Below are 17291 nucleotides of genomic sequence, written 5' to 3'. Positions count from 1 at the left end.
TCCTAGAGGAGATCAACCCTGACTGCTCATTAGGTGGCCAAAGTATTTGAGTTTCATCTTCAGTGTCTGGCCTTCTAAAGAGCAGTCAGGGTTGATCTCCTCTAGGAGTGACCGGTTTGATCGCCTTGCGGTCCAAGGGACTCGCAGGAGTCTCCTCCAGCACCACAATTCAAAGGCCTCAATCCTTCAGCACTCAGCCTTCCTTATGGTCAATCTTTCACAGTCATACATTGCAACTGGGAAAACCATAGCCTTGACTATACACACTTTTGTCAGCACCATGATGTCTCTGCTTTTTAGTATGCGGTCTAGATTTGCCATAGCTTTCCTCCCCAGGAGCAAGCATCTTTTAATTTCTTACCTACCTGAGCTTACCTACCTGAGCCCAGCTTCCACGCCACGCCATGCCATGCCATGCCGGCACTTGCAACACATTCAAAATATTTTTGTATTTTTGTATTTAGTGGTAATTTATTATGTTCTATTGTAGTTCAATAGAATTGTGTTGTAAGCCGCCCCGAGGCTTCGGCAAGGGGCGGCATAGAAATGTTATAATAATAATATAATAATAATAACACATTCAAAGCCTCTGCACTCAACGATCTTATTCAACCTGGTGAAGACTATTTTCTTCTCTGTGGCCAAGGATTTATTTTGCATGCCAAGACTTCCAAGATTCAATCACCAGCATTTCCAGTTAGAAGGAAGCCTTCATGGTCTGCCTGGGACCCTGGACAGCTACTGCTAGGCAGGGCAGGAAATGCTGGGCACGGTGGATAAAGCAATCAGACCGTTATGACAAAACATGAAATGACATGTAATATATTTCGTGTTCATATATAGCTCTGCACAGATGGAAACTTGGCATCTCCCCCATTCTTATCATGCTCTTTCTTTTTATTTATAAATAACAGTGCTTAATATAATAACACCTTTAAGTGGTTGACATACAAATGTTTCTGTGTTTCTACATACAAATATGTTAGAACAGTCCTGTTAAAATACAGTTAATAAACAATTTAAACTACAACAATAGGAAAGATTGAGCGAGAGAGAGAAGAGGCAATTAAAAGAAACAATAAAACAAAGCAGCGTCGTGATAGTTATAAGGCAGAGAAAACACGAGCAGATAAGTCTGTTTCCTGCAGGTGTTTAAAATACATCACATTTCCTGCCTCTCCCCTGGCAGAGAGGACGGTGTTTCACGGGGGGTGTGCATTTTTTGAGAAAGTCTTGCTTTTGAGAAATTGCAAGGTGAGCTTTCAGAAAGCCTTGTCTTAAAGAATGCCTGGAAATACGGGCCACTACATAGGGAAAGATGCTCTGTGAATGGACTCATCTAACCAGAGGCTCCCTGATCATTGAGCCAAGTGCAGCATAGCATTTCTCAGATTTGCACCTGCAAAACTGGGGCTGGTTGAGGGATTGTGTCCTTTCCTCCTGGCATTGGCTGACCATAATCGGGAAGGATTGCCACCAGCTGATTGCGTGAGGCCACACAAAGGCAGACCAAGCACCAGAGGAAGGCAGTCAGTTATTCATATCATGCAAAATGCCTTGGGTGAGTTCCTGCTTGCCGTGTTTTTTCTTTTAAAAATGAGATTTTTCCACTTTCAACACTTTCCAGAACACTGTAGATTTGATATGAGCTGCATTTGCACGATCTCTGACTACTGCTAAGGGTCTTCCAGTGTTTTGCTAAGCCTCAGTGTAAACTCCCAGTCTAAGCAGAGGAATTGGCTGCAAGATCAGACGCTCGGCAGTGCCAATAACTAACATGCTGGATTGTGTTTACATAGCAAACACATGCCGGAAAGGCAAAAGGAAGCAGGCCCATAGGGATGCCATCCAAATTTCGGCAGGAGAAGGATGACAGATGCCTTAGCTCTGCCCTGTACAGAAGGTGAAGAAATAGCATCACCCGGTATGCAAATGCCAGCACAGAAGTTAATGGCTGTCCACTTTAGCTGCAGATAGATCCTGACAGCTCTGGTTGTATAGCTGGAAAATTAGCCAGCCAGCTTCAACTGCTTCTGCAGGCAATTAAACAAGGGTTGACTCTAAAGGCCATATTTGTTCTAGACTCATCATATTTCCAAATACCACAGGAGCTTGCATTTTTGCTGACTAGCCTAAGTCCCTTACTTCAGCATTTAGGAAGTTCTAATAAAACTGTAGATTGCACCGATGTGGGCAATAGGGCCGGCTTCTCAAGCAGCATTCGGTCCAGCAGGGTAAAGAAAGTCACCAGGCAGCATGGACTTGGTAGAGTAAGCAGACCTCAAGGCATTCACCTCTTGCATTGATAAGACTCGGGGTTGCTGCTCATGTTACCTTTTGAATGGTGGGAAAGTCCACAGGCTGTTGCCTGTCCATGGGCCAGTGGTCAACTTTGTATAGAGCAATGTTTAATGTTCTCTGTATAAACCAAGTATGCACCCTAGAACTCTCCCAGAATCCTCTGCAGCTCAAGAGTGATGTGTCCAGTGCAAATTAATAAGTAATTACCAGTTTTCTTTAGAAGTGCAGCACATCTCACCATAATAGAGAAGACTGCCCCTCTGTACCACGTGCTGGCTCAGTCCTTCCTCCAGTAATTGATCATGGGCAACATCAAGGCCTGCAGAGATAAGGTCCCTTCCCCCCAAGACATCTACTGAGAGATGGGCTTAGATTCATGTTTTCTGAGTTTGTAATCTGACTCGTGAAGTAAATGATCTTTCTTCCTTTTGTAGGTCCTGAGCAATGAGAACACATTGATGCTAAAGAATGTGCACCAAGAGGATGCTGGGAAGTATGTATGCCGAGCTGTGGTCCCACGTGTGGGTGCAGGAGAACGGGAAGTATCTCTGACTGTCAATGGTACTTCACTTTGACTATCTTGATTGCTGTCTTACCTTCCATGTCATTCTCCCTATTCCAAAATGCCCTGGGTCAACCTCATTCAAGTGAAACAGTACCAGCTAGTTCCCTGCCTGAGAGCCTAGACTCTTTGGAGCATGGGAGAATATATCATCATCATATCATTATCATTGCTATTACTTACAGCTGCCTTCTCCTGGTCACATCTTTCCAGCAACCCCAACTGAAATTCATTTGTCATTGTGACACACTGATTTTAATGCAGGCAATGCTGATGAGAGAAGCCAAGGGCCATTGGACAGTCCAGTCACTCCCCTGCCTTCCTCCTAACTCATCAGCTCTCACACTCCCTCTTTCCCTGTTGGATGCTGCTGCTTAATTGCAATTCAAATTGCTTGCAGAAAACAAAGCACTACTTTTGGCAATGGGGAAAGAACCTTGCTTTCTCCCTCCCTTTCATCTCCAGCACAATAACGCTTCACAGCACACTCCACACATTCCGGAGCACAGGGAGTAAACTGCTGAAGCACAGGTGAAAGCAGGGGGGTGGGCGACAGAGTCCACAGGAAAGAATCAGCCCCCATGGCCATTTTTGCTCTGAGAAGCCTCCAAGGACCACGATTCTTCTTGAAAACCTGCAAAATCACCTGAGGGCATGAGTGATTTTGTAGCCCCAGTGAGTTCCAGAGAACATCGCTCTTCACAGCTCCCAGAAGTTAGTTGTCTTCTGCAGACAAGATGAGGAGTGGTATCTTGAACCCACAGAAAGACAATCCATTTTTTCTATATTTCCACATGGCAAAAGCAGGCAAGGGAGCCAATGGGAGTAGACCTGTTTGGGTAACTCTCTACTTAAGTTCTGCTGGTAAATTTATTTATTTGCTATACTGCCCAGCAGCTGAAGTTCTCTGGAAATCAAAGCTCTCTGTAAATAAAAACAGTAAGTATGGAGAAAGAGGTCTTTCCAGACTAATGGGTCCCAGCACTAACTGTCCGCTGGCACGGGGCAGCTACTCCATAAAGAAGGGAGATAACCGTGGGCCAGTCACAGGAAGGTTATGAATCAAAGCCAGCATCCCCTGAACCACCCCAAATGTCTACCAGTGAGGCAGGGAGATTGGACAAACAAAGCCTCCTTTGGACTCTCGCAGTGAGAGAACTCAGCCACAGTTTCCCCGTGTGCCATAGCATGCTTTGCACACAAATCCCAGGTCATTCTCTGGCCTCACTAGCTCAAATAACGTCAGCAAGCAGATGATACAACAGAGTTTTCCCTGACCTCTGGAGAGCCACTGATTGTTGGTGTAGAAAATAGTGAACCAGGCCAGCCTTCTCACACCTGGTACCCTCCAAATCTCTCGGACCCCACAATCCAAGCACCATGCTGTCGCTGCGGCTGGTGGGAATTGTGGTAAGGGCATCCTGGGGATCTCTGGAAGCTTCATGCATGCTCCTAAGACACGTAAGAAATACAAGGTTCAGTGCTGGTGGTGAGAACCAGAGAGAGCCACAGGCACTAGGCAGTCCAAGAGAAACTGACCAGTGTCTCCCCAGGGCTCCACGTTATATCTTTGGCCCACACAGCTGGTTCAGGAGAAACTCTTAGACAAGTCTTCCTCCTTTTGCCTTTAGGTCAAGGGTAGATGGCATTTAATCCTGAGTTATCATCCCCCAACATTAGGACCATCTATTTCCCTGTGTATAGGAAATCCTCTCCCAGGATGGAAATAAAATAAAAACTTGGCACCTTATAAGAAAACCATTCTTAGTATGACTTCCACCAGCCCTGATAAAGAACAGGGAGGGGAGAAAAGCTGAGATGCCTGCCAATTGTATACGGCGATGTTATCAGGGCCTGGGCCCTCACCAGTGTAATAATAAGGATAAATGACCAATTGCCTGGAAGGGAAGATACAGCACAAACCAATTTGCTGCAGGTAATCTTGTCAAGCAGCCCCTCTATCAAGACTCCTTCTTTTCCTGGTTTTATCCCAAGCACTAGACAATGGTTTTAACAAAAGGAACTGTGATTGCACCACCAAGTTAGAGTCTGGGAGCAAGGAGCAGCCCTAGAGGCACGGAAGCAAGAATCAAACTAGCAGAAATGTTGTCAGCTTATCTGCAAGAATCCTAGCCAAGCCATGACTTTCTCATGCATGCATGCATGCATGCATGCATGCATGCATGCAGAGAGAGAGAGAGAGAGAGAGAGAGAGAGAGAGAGAGAGAGAGAGAGATCACCTCCATCCTCAGCCATCTCTAGGCTGTTTTATTTTCTAGTCTCACCAACTAGATGGTGCAGAACTGTGCAGTGTTTGTGCACCTGTGGAGTCTGTTTTCTGCTACACTCGCATCGTTCAGGCCTTCTTCCCTGATGCATGAGGGACTCTATTAGTCTTTTCTCTATATTGATTGGCAGTAGAGATCTGGTTAATTGGAAACCCTGCTTCAGAACGCTGTTCCAGCACAGCCCGTGGCCCTTCCTTTTTATCTCAAATGTCCAGAATCCTGCACACCCATCTCAAGCAAGACAGTTCTGAGATAAGGACGTGCTGCTTCCCAATTCATAGCAAAGCCCGAGAACAGAACTTCTAGGCACTTGCCATGAAATCAGTCCAGCCCTGGAAGTAAAGGAATGGTGCAATTAATTATCTAACTATGCAAATATTTACTTCATATGCATAAGTGGGAGGGCGGAGGACCATAGCTTTAGGGTTCACTCCACAGCGAAAGATGAGCAAGCCAGGACATTTGCCAGCATTGGTCAAAGTTTCGTTTTGATTGTGCCCAAATTCTCCGGACTTTATTTCAGAGCTCAGTTCGGTTCACCCCGGTATTGGTCTGCGATCTCTTTTGCAATGTTTTCAAACAAAGAACAGACACCTTTCAAATGGGACTTTTCTGAGCACATTTTTCAAAAAGTATGCACTTTCTGCCATTGAATAAAGCATGCGAATGCACATTTTTGAAAAATATTCCTTTCTTAGTCTGCCTTTTTCACTGCAACTGCAAGTTTTAGAATGTGTGAATAGCTTTTGACAAAATGTGCTCCCATTCATATTTGGATTGCAAATGGAGCCTGTTGGGATGTTTTGCAAACTGAAATGAATTTCTTATAGATTGCTACCCTCAACTCATCTTAATTTTAATTAGGTGTCTTTTCAGCAAAATTAAACTAAACAAAAACATTAAAAAAAAAGAAAAATACAGGTTTTTACCTAAATTGAAATGAATCACTTCAAATAGGGTGTTAAAATACATAAAATACAAAAATATATAAAATACAAAAATATGACTATCAAAAGAAACGATTATGCATAACTGTCAAGAATGGCAGACTAATACACATGCATTTATCACCCATTCATTTAGTCCTGAATCCATTATTTTATAGGAGGTGGGCATTTATCTTCCCAAGTGGTCTCATGATTGCAAGGGTGAAATGCAATGGTGACACCCATCCATCTCTGCAGTCAGGGCTATTTATTTATTTATTAGATTTATATCCCCCTTTTTCTGTTAAAGAACTCAGAGCAGCTTACATGCGCTGAGCCTCCTGCTGCTCTCAATTGCATCCCCACAACAACAGCCCTGCAAGGTAGGTGGGGCTGAGTGTCTATGACCTGCCCAAAGTCACCCAGCTGGCTTCATGGCTGGGCGGGGAAGAGCACCTGGATCACCTGAATCCCAGGCCGGTGCTCTTAACCAGTACGTCACACTGACTTTCAATAGGATGCTGGGCCTCCTGTGCAGGATGGGAGCGCACGTACCTTCCACCCTGCAACTCAGTTAAATGGCTGGTCTGCCTGCCCAGCCAAGACATTTCAGAGTGGAGGAATGGAGGCTGAGGAACCACCTTGATGCTTCCTATCTTGCCTCCTCCCTTCCCGATTCCCCTCCCCAGCCAAGCCCCCTTCTCTAAGGTTGCTGCTACAAACCCTGGAGGAGCAGCCAGAATGGCTCTTTCCGTGCTGGCTATGGGGAGGACATGGAAAGGGAGTCCAAGCATGAAAACTCAGCTACGAGATCTCCAAAATACCCTATAGCCATCTAGATGCTGTTTAATGGCCACAGGACTGAGCTGCCCACTGTCAAAATTCCACTGTTCACCTTAATGTCTAAAAGACATTGAAAAAATGATCTCTTTGCAATTGGACACTGGGAAAGATTTGCCCCTTCAGTGTTGTGGTTGCAAATTAGGACCACAAGCAATTACGCTCAGGTGGGAAAAGACATGGCTTAGCTGTGCCTTTGGATGACATGTAGGTTGGCATATGATAGAAATATGTGATACTCACTGGGACAAAAGACCACCTTCCCTGGTGGATGGACTTTGTCTGGCCCAACGGAATAGAAGGAAAGCCCACCCCAAGAAGCTAGGAAAGGAAGCTGCTCACTCAGAAGGCTGCCCCTAGAAATTCTGGGCCATCTTGTAATCACAGCAAGGGCCTCCAGTCAGAGATCTGCCTTTTCTTTTGCTTGAGCTTCTGGGGCAGCACAAATAAATTGGCACCAAGGCTCTAAAAATAACTGTAACGGATCGTGCCACTATTAATATCCATAGCAACACCATCCAAAGACTTTCACATCCCGGGGATACTGCAACACTCAGCACCAACTTCCAAATGAGGAGACTGGCAGCCCTCACTAACTGACAGTGCCCCTGCTGAGGAAAGAGGCGCCCCTCTGAATCTCTCCCTCTCCCCCCCCCCTCTCTCTCTCTCCCACACACACACACACACACACACACACCTGTTACCTGCCTCACGCATTTGTTTTTTCCCAAAAAATCATCCTGCAGACATGTCCAGTTATTCTGGCAGTAAGCACCAGATGACAATTCCTGGAAGGGTAAAATCATCCTGAAGAACTCCTCTTCCCCTTTGGTACTATTTAAAATCTACTTACCTGAAGGGCAGTGTGAGGATTGGTTCCCTCCTTTGAAGCGAAGGCACTGCTCACCATCTAACCTAAGCAATTCTCTTGGAATGGTGAGCATCATCCGCAGACAAAGGCAGGCATGATCAGGTACCTCCTGATCTCCCCCACTGTACCAGAGGCCCACACACAAGAGCCCCTCTTGCCTCGCCCTTCCTTTTCACCACTGCAAGGAACGCACCTGCTCGTCCACCTGTGCCTCGCTCCAGCTGGGACGCCAGTGCTGGTGACGAGGGTGCCAGGGCCTGCTTGCTCACCAGCTCTCTGCCTGGCAAGCAGGCCAGGGGTAGCAGCACTGGGAACAGAGGCAAGAAGCTGGTGGCAATGGGAGGGGCGGGTTCCAGTAAGAGCATCTGACGTTCTTCTAAAATCCAGAGCTGGCACTGAGCACCTACCATGGGAAACAATATTTCAATGGCCAGGTGTGAAAGGGAGATAAGCCAGGAGCCCCAATCTTGCCAGAGATTAGTACTAAAACTCTTTTAACTCCATTCAACCCCATGCGTGTGTAAAGAAACCCGAGGCTGACGTGAGCTAAGCAGTTGTTACCCAAGGGAGTTAACTGGGAACGCTAAACCTTAGTTACTATCTCTGGATGCCAAAGCTGTTTGTTTCACAGAAAAAACTGACTGCAGGAGGATCATGGTACCAGGAAGGGTTGCCCTTAAAAGAAAACCAGACAGACCCAAAGCTTTGCTCACACTGTGCACAAGGAGCCCAAACGCCCATTCTTCCCATCATCCCCCTTTCAATGCACACACACACAAACACGTGAGTCGGTGAGATGTGCAAAGGGAAGGAAGCTAACAGGAGCTACAGTAGATGGCAGAAAGATTCTGTCCTGAACCCCCTGCAAGCTTGCCTGTAGCCCTTGCCCTAATTAAGTGGGGCTCTCAGCTTACTCTCAAAGCCTGGAAGTCCATTGCATAGAATAGAGAAAAATGGCTGGTAGAAAGAGACAGACAGACAGACAGACAGACAGACAGACAGACAGACAGACAGAAGAGGTGGCCCATCTACTCTGGGTTCTGGTTGGTGCTGCCAAACAGTCCTTGACAAATTGTTGTTGCTATTATGTGCCACCAAGATGCTTCCAACTGCTCGGCAATGCCGAGATAAAGGCTGTGGCCTCCATTATAGATTCAATCCATCTCATATTAGGTCTTTCCTTTTGTTTTCTGCCTTTGACTTTCCCTAAGCTGATAGTCAAGGGAACTCAGCCCTGGATAGAAAAAGAAAGCAACACCCCTAGTTTCGAGCATGGAGGAAGCTCTCTCTCGCACACTCACACACACGGCTGTTCTTTCCATAGTATACCCCTGTTGGTGGTTTAATTCCTTATGGCTCAGCAAAGATATGAGGACTGTTCTCTGGGTAAAAAGAAGTCAAGAATGTAAAGTTAGGCCAAAAATATAAGTAATTGGTGACATATTTCCCAAGAAAGACTCCCTCGATAAATCAAAGCTTCCATTGCCAATGCCTAATGCTCAGAAAAGCACCTTCTAGCTACATGCAGAGTGCATATCCCACCCCATTGTGTATATAACTGCCGCCATGTATCACAGATTGAAAGGCAGGGTTTAAACCCCATCACACACACACACACACACACCCCTCTCTCTCACTCACACACACACACCATCTTTCCCTTTCAGTCTGTCCTGGCTCTTTGGCCAACAGTCCTTTATTATGAATGAGGTTCAGCACAGATGTTTACCTTAATAATTCCCCAATGGAGCCATCTGGGTCAGGGAACCCTGGTAATTCCCTGCAAACTGCATAGCTAGTGGGTGGTGAGGAAATGGTGGAAGAAACACCTTGCATTGTGCAGGAGCGCCCTCTGCTGGCTACATGTGGATCACCTGTGAAAGCCATTTTGGCTGGCCCAGTCCTAAGATTTTTGGGAGCTTGGGAGAAGATAACACTGATGATGTGATTTTTAGTGCACAGCAAGAAGTTTCCTGTTGATTGCACTTGCATTGCATGGTATCAATACAGAACTATATAGTCAAGCCTGCATTTATCAGCAAAATATAAAATAAAATAATAACACGACTATTCATTTTTCTCTCCCCTCTGTCCTCCTTCACAGGGCCACCTATTATCTCCAGCACACAGACGCAGCATGCGCTCCACGGGGAGAAGGGCCAGATCAAGTGCTTCATCCGTAGCACTCCTCCACCCGACCGTATTGTGAGTCACTGCCTTCCTTGATGTGGGGAGAAGCGTGAGGGAAATCGCTGAGATATTCCTATCCCAGCCCTCAAATATGACTGTTCAGGCAGATTATGTAACGGTGCTTTAAAAAGGTATCATAAAAATACAAGTCAACAATAGAGCAAAATAGAGGGAACGGAAGATGCAGCATAAAGCACGACCTGGTGCATTTCAGTTATTTTGGACTACAGTGGTCGGCACGCCTGACCGCTGGTGATGCTGGGGCTGATGGGTGCTGGAAGGGGTCAAGTTGAGCAGGGTGCAATAACCCCAATGCATATGGAAAGCTAAGAAGTAGTGTTGCTCTTAGGCCTGGGGAAAGGAAAATTAAAAGAATCTTCAGCTAGCACCAACAAGGCACCAGAAAGGTAATACAGTAGGCACCAGGCAAACCTCCCTGGGGGGAGCATTCCATGGTGCCAACACTGAGAAGGCTCTCAACCCAATCAGTACCTGGAAGGCCTCATTTGCAGAAGAGGGCGAGCAAAACAGGCAAAGGACGACTTCAGCATATGTGCGGGCAACTTGTGGCCCTTCAGAGCTTTTGGCCTACAACTCCCATCATCCCTCACCATTGCACTGACTAGGGCTGATAGGAACTGCAAGCTAAAACATCTGGAGGGCCACAAGTTGCCCACCGCACCTTAAGAAATGACTGGATGACACCAAAACAGTGCCTAGCATGTTATTCATGAGTAAAAGAAGAGTCATTGATAGAGTCATTGAAAAGAAGAGTCATTGAAGTTCTGGTGGAAGGAGAAATGTGACAACCAAACTTCACTTAGCCCAGTCTGCTCTCATCTAGGCCTGGTCCTGGAAGGAGAACGTCCTGGAGTCGGGCACCTCGGGGCGATACACCGTAGAGACGGTCAGCACTGATGAAGGGGTGATATCCACATTGACCATCAGCAACATTGTACGGGCTGACTTCCAGACCATTTACAACTGCACTGCTTGGAACAGCTTTGGCTCGGACACTGAGATAATCCGCCTGAAAGAACAAGGTAAGAATTGCTGCCATGGTGCTTCAGATCCCCCAAGGGTCCTCCTTTAGAGTACGGGTGGTTGGGGGAAGCACTAGCAGCTTTCTGAGATTGGAAGGGAGAGGGAGGCAGGGGAACAAGGGGATCTGTAAAGATGAAACAGGTTTTAAGGCCAGTATATCTGGAGGCTTTTAGACACTTTACTATGGAATGGCAGGAAGCCACCGAATGGGATCGCAAGCATCAGATTTTACCAGAGTGGTACAGAGATGAGGGGTCACAAGATGTCCAATTCTGCTAAGATACTGTCAGATGGATGCCTTATGAAAACATGGCAAAGAATGGTAGGAAGGGTCCAAGCTCCCAGGTATACTGGTCCAGTGGTGAGATACTTTGGTGAAGAGTGGCAAAATGAGAAACCTTCTGTGATGCCTGCAGCATTTGGTGACATGTGAGAAATGTAAGTGACATTGCTCAGTTACAGCATCTTCCAATCCAACCCCATTCATCCTCCTGCTGCTCCCAGACCTCATCCTCAGGCAAAAGTTTCAGATTAAACCTTTGAAAGCTAAACAGAATTGAGTTCATTTAAAATTCCCTATGGCACAGAATAAAGGGCTTGTCCCTAGATTCTATTGCCCATCATCAGCCCCTGTACAACTGAAGCGCTCATGTGCTAAATAGGTGCATTACTTCTAATTTTTTCCACAAACACCTGCCCTTCCTTTCATAGGAAAGAAAATCTCTGAACTCCAGAGCAGCTGAGTGCCCAAAAGGCACCCTTGGAGATGTAGCTGCCAGTGGTGTCTTTCTTCTTTTATTCTAGAATAAGCAGAGTAACCCAACACGGCTTGGGTCTCTGACATGAGGGCTCGTTAGCACTGGTGGCTGTGCCTGCAATACTGATTGTCAAAGAGTAGCTTCCTTGCTCTTTGGGATTACTATTTGAAGTCAGGGAAAGGATTAAAGTTCCCGTACCTCAAGTCACAATCCAGATTGAGGGGATGCACATAAGCCACAGTGAAAAGAAAAAGAAACAGGACAGGACAGGCAGACACAACTGCTAGCTCGATCTTTAAAGCCATGCATGCTTTGGTCCTTTGGTGAAGGTCAAAGAAGTCGTACCTTCACTGTCTGCTTGAGGATAGCGCATTCAGATTGGCACTGCAGCAAGGCAACCAGTCAGACCAGACAGAGCTCTTCCACATCCAGTCCCCATGTTGGTGCAAGACTCTGTGGCCACATTCAGACATTATACTGTTATTACTCAAAACCCAGGTTTAGGAGATCTGAAACAAGCTAGAGCAGCCTTCCTCAGCCCGGTCTCCTGGTGCTGCTGGCCAGGAATTCTTTGAGTTGTAGTTCAGCACATCTGGCAAGTGCCAGGTTGGAAATTGCTAAACTAAAGGTTCTCAGTTGGTGTCCGGCAACAGTGGGAAGTTGGACCTGATGGCCTTCATGGCCCCTTCCAGCTCTACTATTCTATGAAACCCACCTGTCCATTTCCTTCCCATCCTCCCTTCTCTCTCCTCCCAGAAGGGAACATATCCTCAAAGCACAATTGGCCAACTGTGGTTTGAGCAAACCCTCCAAAACTACAATCACAGATCAGAGCTTGACCATGGTTTGCAATCCCTGTTTGAGGGATGGTTCAAGGTACCGATAAAGACTTCACAACAAAGTTCAGCCTGAAAAAAACTGAATGTGTTCTTAAGGAAGAGAGAGGAGCCCTCAAGTCCCTCTCTCAATCACTCCAACTCCTCTCAACCATGGTTATCGGGATCATATATATGAAGCCGATGGTTGAAGGAAGTGAGCATAGCATAGATGCAGTTGCCAAAAAGGTTGCTGTCCAGCCACACCAAGCCAGCACCCTCCAGATGTGTGAGACTGCAAGGACAATCTCTCCCAGATGCCTCAGGGTGCCTGACACTGTAGTTCAACATATCTATCTGGAGCGCATCAGGTTGGAGCAGGTTGTTATTTACCAGCTGCTATTAACTAGTGAAGTGTTCTCCATCTCTTCTTCTCCCAGTGTCAGCAGTAGCACCAGGCAGAAAAGGGGAGTTTGGACACAAGTCCACCTGTATCCCTGAAAGATGATTTTAGCTAGGTGTAAACATATCTTTATATCTATCCTACTCCACCTAATTCCTCCTGCCACCAAGAACAATAAGAAACAACCCCACACCATTTATTTATTTCAGTGTATTCTAAAAATTACGCACAGCTCCAATCCACGTGAGAGAGTGCAATCTGCAAGCAGGGGCTGGAAAGGCTCCCCGTTCCACTGAGGCGGCAGCCAAAAATATCAAATGGAAAGAACCAGTTTAGTGGAAGCCGAATCTACGCAAACATGTGCAAGATATTCCAAGCCACTGCCATTGCATCCCATTGCTTTGTGTCATCATAAGCATGCAATAGAAATGGGATGCCCCTCCAGCATGCCCAGTCATCATGGCGACTTCAAGCTTTGTGCCAAATGCCCAGATGGAAAGCTTTTAATAAGCAGGGAATAGAAAACCCAAGATGTTGCACCTACCTGGTAGAGGTGTCCAGAACGGACTGCCCTAAAAGAAAAAAGGGGAAAAAAGGAGAGTTGCATTTCAGATGTTCCTTGGCAGTTCTGAACAAAGCTAGTCAAATAAGTGTGCTTTTGGGCTGGAAGTTAGTGATTTAGGAAGAGACTCTGCCCCAGTAAAGTATGTTTTCTTTTCATGACTGCTATCCCTTCATAACTTCTCAGAGTCACTTTTCCCCCACTCCACTAATGCTTAAATCACTATTTCCCCCTTCCCATTTCATTCCTCCTCTAGTGATCCCAGCCAGCCATGAATGTGGTAACACATAGCCCTGTATAGTCAATGAGATTTAGCTATTGATTAGCTGATACCACTAAGGGTAAATGAAGCCAGTTTGAAGCAAAGGTAACCCTTCCTACACAGGCCATGTGGGCTATCCAAGCCACAGGGTGAAGATCTTCACAGCCCTATTACAATATTCCTCAATGATGCCTGAAATAGGAAGAGAGCTGTCCATCAATGCCAACCAAGATTTTTCAAGCTAACGCACTCCCTTTGGCTCAGCCCTGGTAATATTTTGCAAGTTTCCCTTCTGAAAGGGGGATGGGTGTTTGGGACTGGGTGATTCCAAGAAGAAAGGACAGAATTGCATCTGGAAGGCCTCCAGCTCCATCCTTTTCAATTAAATGCTAGGGCAGGCAGGTGGATTGTTCTCATTAAGCTCTGATTTATAGGCAAGGCTGCCATCCAGATTAAATTGGAACTAAATGAACTTCTTAAAATTAGCCTTGGGTTCTGTCCAGTGCAAATAAACTGAGTGGCTTGCTTTCCAGCATCCTGCCTAAGCACAGAGAAGCAAATCCCAACAAACAGTTCTGTGCGGGGTGTTCCCTTGATCGCAATGCAGAAAAGTGCAATCAAAGAGTGACCGAGCTGGGCCATTGCTCAGGGCGCTTCAAAAAGTAATGGAGACTCCTGACTGCCCCCCAGGGTGCATTTAGTACTGACACTTAGCACCATGTTTATTTATTTGTTTGTTTTATTTATAAAACTGCAACCAGCAGTCCCAAAGGAGACTCTTTGGATGGTTATACAAACCATTGGCCCTGTATCAGAACATCCTGTGATATGAACTATTTCATTGTGGCCTGCAAGGCCGAGCATTGCCTGTTTTGATGCTCCTATTTTTTTTCCTTAGTACACTAAAACCCCTTTCTTAACTGACCAGACTTCTACAGGAAGGGAGCCCTAACAATCCCACTCCACACGCATGTTGAATCTATGCTCTGCTAATGTCCCACCAGCCATCTCCACCAAGTCACTTACCTGAAATCCTGCTACCTGGAAATCAGTGATGCAGTGGTAAAACTGGAAGTGCAGATGTTCATCCTGACAGTCTCCACAATCAACACCCCAAAGGAGAGCACAAAATTGCAGGCAGCTCTGTTGATATTTGATCAGCAAACCAGTTCTAGCCGTTTTCATCTCTGCCACTAGCAGGACTTTGATAAAGCTGATGGGTCTTAATCGTCCATTCAAGGGCAAGCTGCCTCAGAATACTTAATATTACAACAAGGAAAATATATATTGCAGCTGGGAAAATTAATTCCACCCCAGCTACTCTGAGGAGTACAGGAAGGGCAGGGGCTGGTGACTCCTCCGTCCATGGAGCTGTTCATCCAGTAGCTTCAAAAGTTCTAAAGAAAAGCTGCAATGAACAAGGAGAGCCACTGACTTAGGAGTCACCAGCGTCCTGCTTGCAGCTCAGCTCAGAAGTGACAGGGAATTCAGGGAGGGCTAGCAGATGACATCAGTGTCCATCTTAATCAAAAGTGTTGGCACTGAGTCCCCGTTAGCCTGGCTGGAATTACACAGAAGGGTCTTGCCCAGGTGGAGGACACGAAGCTTGCAGCAAAAAGGGATGCTGTCCCACAGCTGCCCTTGGTGTAGCGCCATGCATCATTTGATTTAAAAAGAGGAAATGGACAAAAGAAAGAACTGAGATGCGCAGTTGGGCTTTGGCACGGCTGTAGACGCTTGCTTTATTTCCAAACAGGTACGGAAATCAAATCAGGAGCTGGTATGGAAGCAGGTATGGAATCATGAGTGAAGGTGACGATGTGAATGGCCCCCAGAATAACCCCAGACATGCAGTTAAGAGACATCTGTACTTCTTGGAAAAGGAAGGCTTGGGGGAGCTAAAGGGATGCCTTGGAAGCTTGGTTTCAATGAAGACCCCATGGCAGCATTCAAACTCGAGAGGTCCTAATCCAGGGGTGTGGAGCCTCCTTCAGCCTCAGGGTCAGCATCCCTTCTGGAGAAGCTCTGCAGGGATGGTGAAGGTGCTCTGCATTCCAGTGGTGGTGGAACCAAAACCAAAATGGGATGGAGCCAAAGGCAAAACAGGGCAAGACTGAACACCAGCATATATAAACTTATAAGTTTCGTTGCCATTAACTGAACTTTACAGGAGACCTTCCGCGTTTTTAGAATGGGCAGGTGGGAAACCATGCCAATCCCAGAAGCCACCCCATAAGCAGCTGCTTGGTGAAAGGGGGTGGGGCCAAGGAAGGAGCAGGACCATTGGGAGAACTTCAGAGGGCTGGGCTGGAACCTCAGGTGGGCTGGATTTAAACCGTGGATAAAGTTCTACACACCTTTTGGTGTTGATCCACTCTCTTCCCACCACAAGCCCTCTCCATCTTCCTGAATGGACCAGTGCTACCCTCCACAGTTCTGCAGCTTAGATGAAAAATCACTAAGCATAAGGGAAAGGATGTGTTCTCCATAGACCCAAATCCAGAACATTTCCACATACTTGCTAACCCAGTTGCCTAGTAATTTGACATATTTATTCAGCTGTGGTCTCTAAACATCTGATGCTGGTGCCTAAAAACAGATGCCGGCACTGATTTTATTGCAATCTGGCGTTTAAAAACCCCCATAGTGAAATTGAATGCAGGCACAACCAGTCTTGATCATGCACAGAATAAAATGCAGGGTCATCTCAGAGAGAGTCGTGAATGGGTGGTCTTCCTTGGCACATTTCTGGGACTCCACTGCCCATGGAGGCAGCCTATTGCTCACTGCACACCCCATCTTCAGAGCCTATAAAATGCTTTCCATAAGGCCTTGACTGGACATATCCCACAGGGAAATGGAACAGCCGAGTCATGCTCCATTGCAAGCTTCATTTATTTATTTTTTTCGAGATGAATGGTGAAGTCCTATGCTTGTTCAGGCAGGAAAAAAGTCACACAAATCCCAGTTTTCCCACCCAGCCTTCTGAGACATTTTTTTCTGTCTGAACATGCAGAGGATTGTGGCCTAAATTCACAGGCTTCCTGCATTTCTGCATTTGCATTCATGTCTCCATCCTGCCGCCCCTGCCACTCTGGACATTGTCTCCATCACAAGCCGTCCGCCTTTATTGCACCCCTCTCCACGCACATTTCTCACCTGCAGTGCAAGCCTGTCCATATCAACAGCTTCTCACTTGCCTCTGGATCTCTTTGTGTGTTCTCCTGAAGCTTGGAGCAAGTGGACTGTTGCCCGCTCAGCATGCCTTCTTTGTTTTTTAGAGCAGAGGTGGGGAAAGATTTTCTTTGCTAAGGGCCAGATTCTCTCAGAATTAGGAGCTGCGTGTTGGTCATGGTGAGGCCAGAGCCAAAGGTGAGTGGGAGGGCTAGACACTCTCCCTCCCTCCCTCCCTCTCTCTCTCTCTCCCTCCCTCTCTCTCTCTCTCCCTCCCTCTCTCTCTCTCTCTCTC

The 17291-nt window shown here is 46.5% G+C and overlaps 1 protein-coding gene across 1 annotated transcript in view; it reads left to right on the top strand.

Annotated features, from left to right (window-relative positions):
• The window catches only part of KIRREL3 (kirre like nephrin family adhesion molecule 3), a gene marked incomplete at its 5' end in the record, with an annotated part of 170871 nt that overhangs the window by 110479 nt on the left and 43101 nt on the right, over nt 1-17291 (top strand). Inside the window, 4 exons of the mRNA XM_044437402.1 lie at nt 2736-2862; nt 9893-9993; nt 10823-11021; nt 15579-15614. Of these exons, the coding sequence (XP_044293337.1) occupies nt 2736-2862; nt 9893-9993; nt 10823-11021; nt 15579-15614 (463 nt within the window). The remainder of the gene's footprint in view (nt 1-2735; nt 2863-9892; nt 9994-10822; nt 11022-15578; nt 15615-17291) is intronic.

This window comes from Varanus komodoensis, unplaced genomic scaffold (assembly GCF_004798865.1).
Source record: "Varanus komodoensis strain SLA01 unplaced genomic scaffold, ASM479886v1 scaffold30, whole genome shotgun sequence".
NCBI lineage: Eukaryota > Metazoa > Chordata > Lepidosauria > Squamata > Varanidae > Varanus > Varanus komodoensis.
The sequence above is the reverse complement of the archived record's forward strand: the minus strand, read 5'-3'. Positions and strand labels throughout refer to the sequence as shown.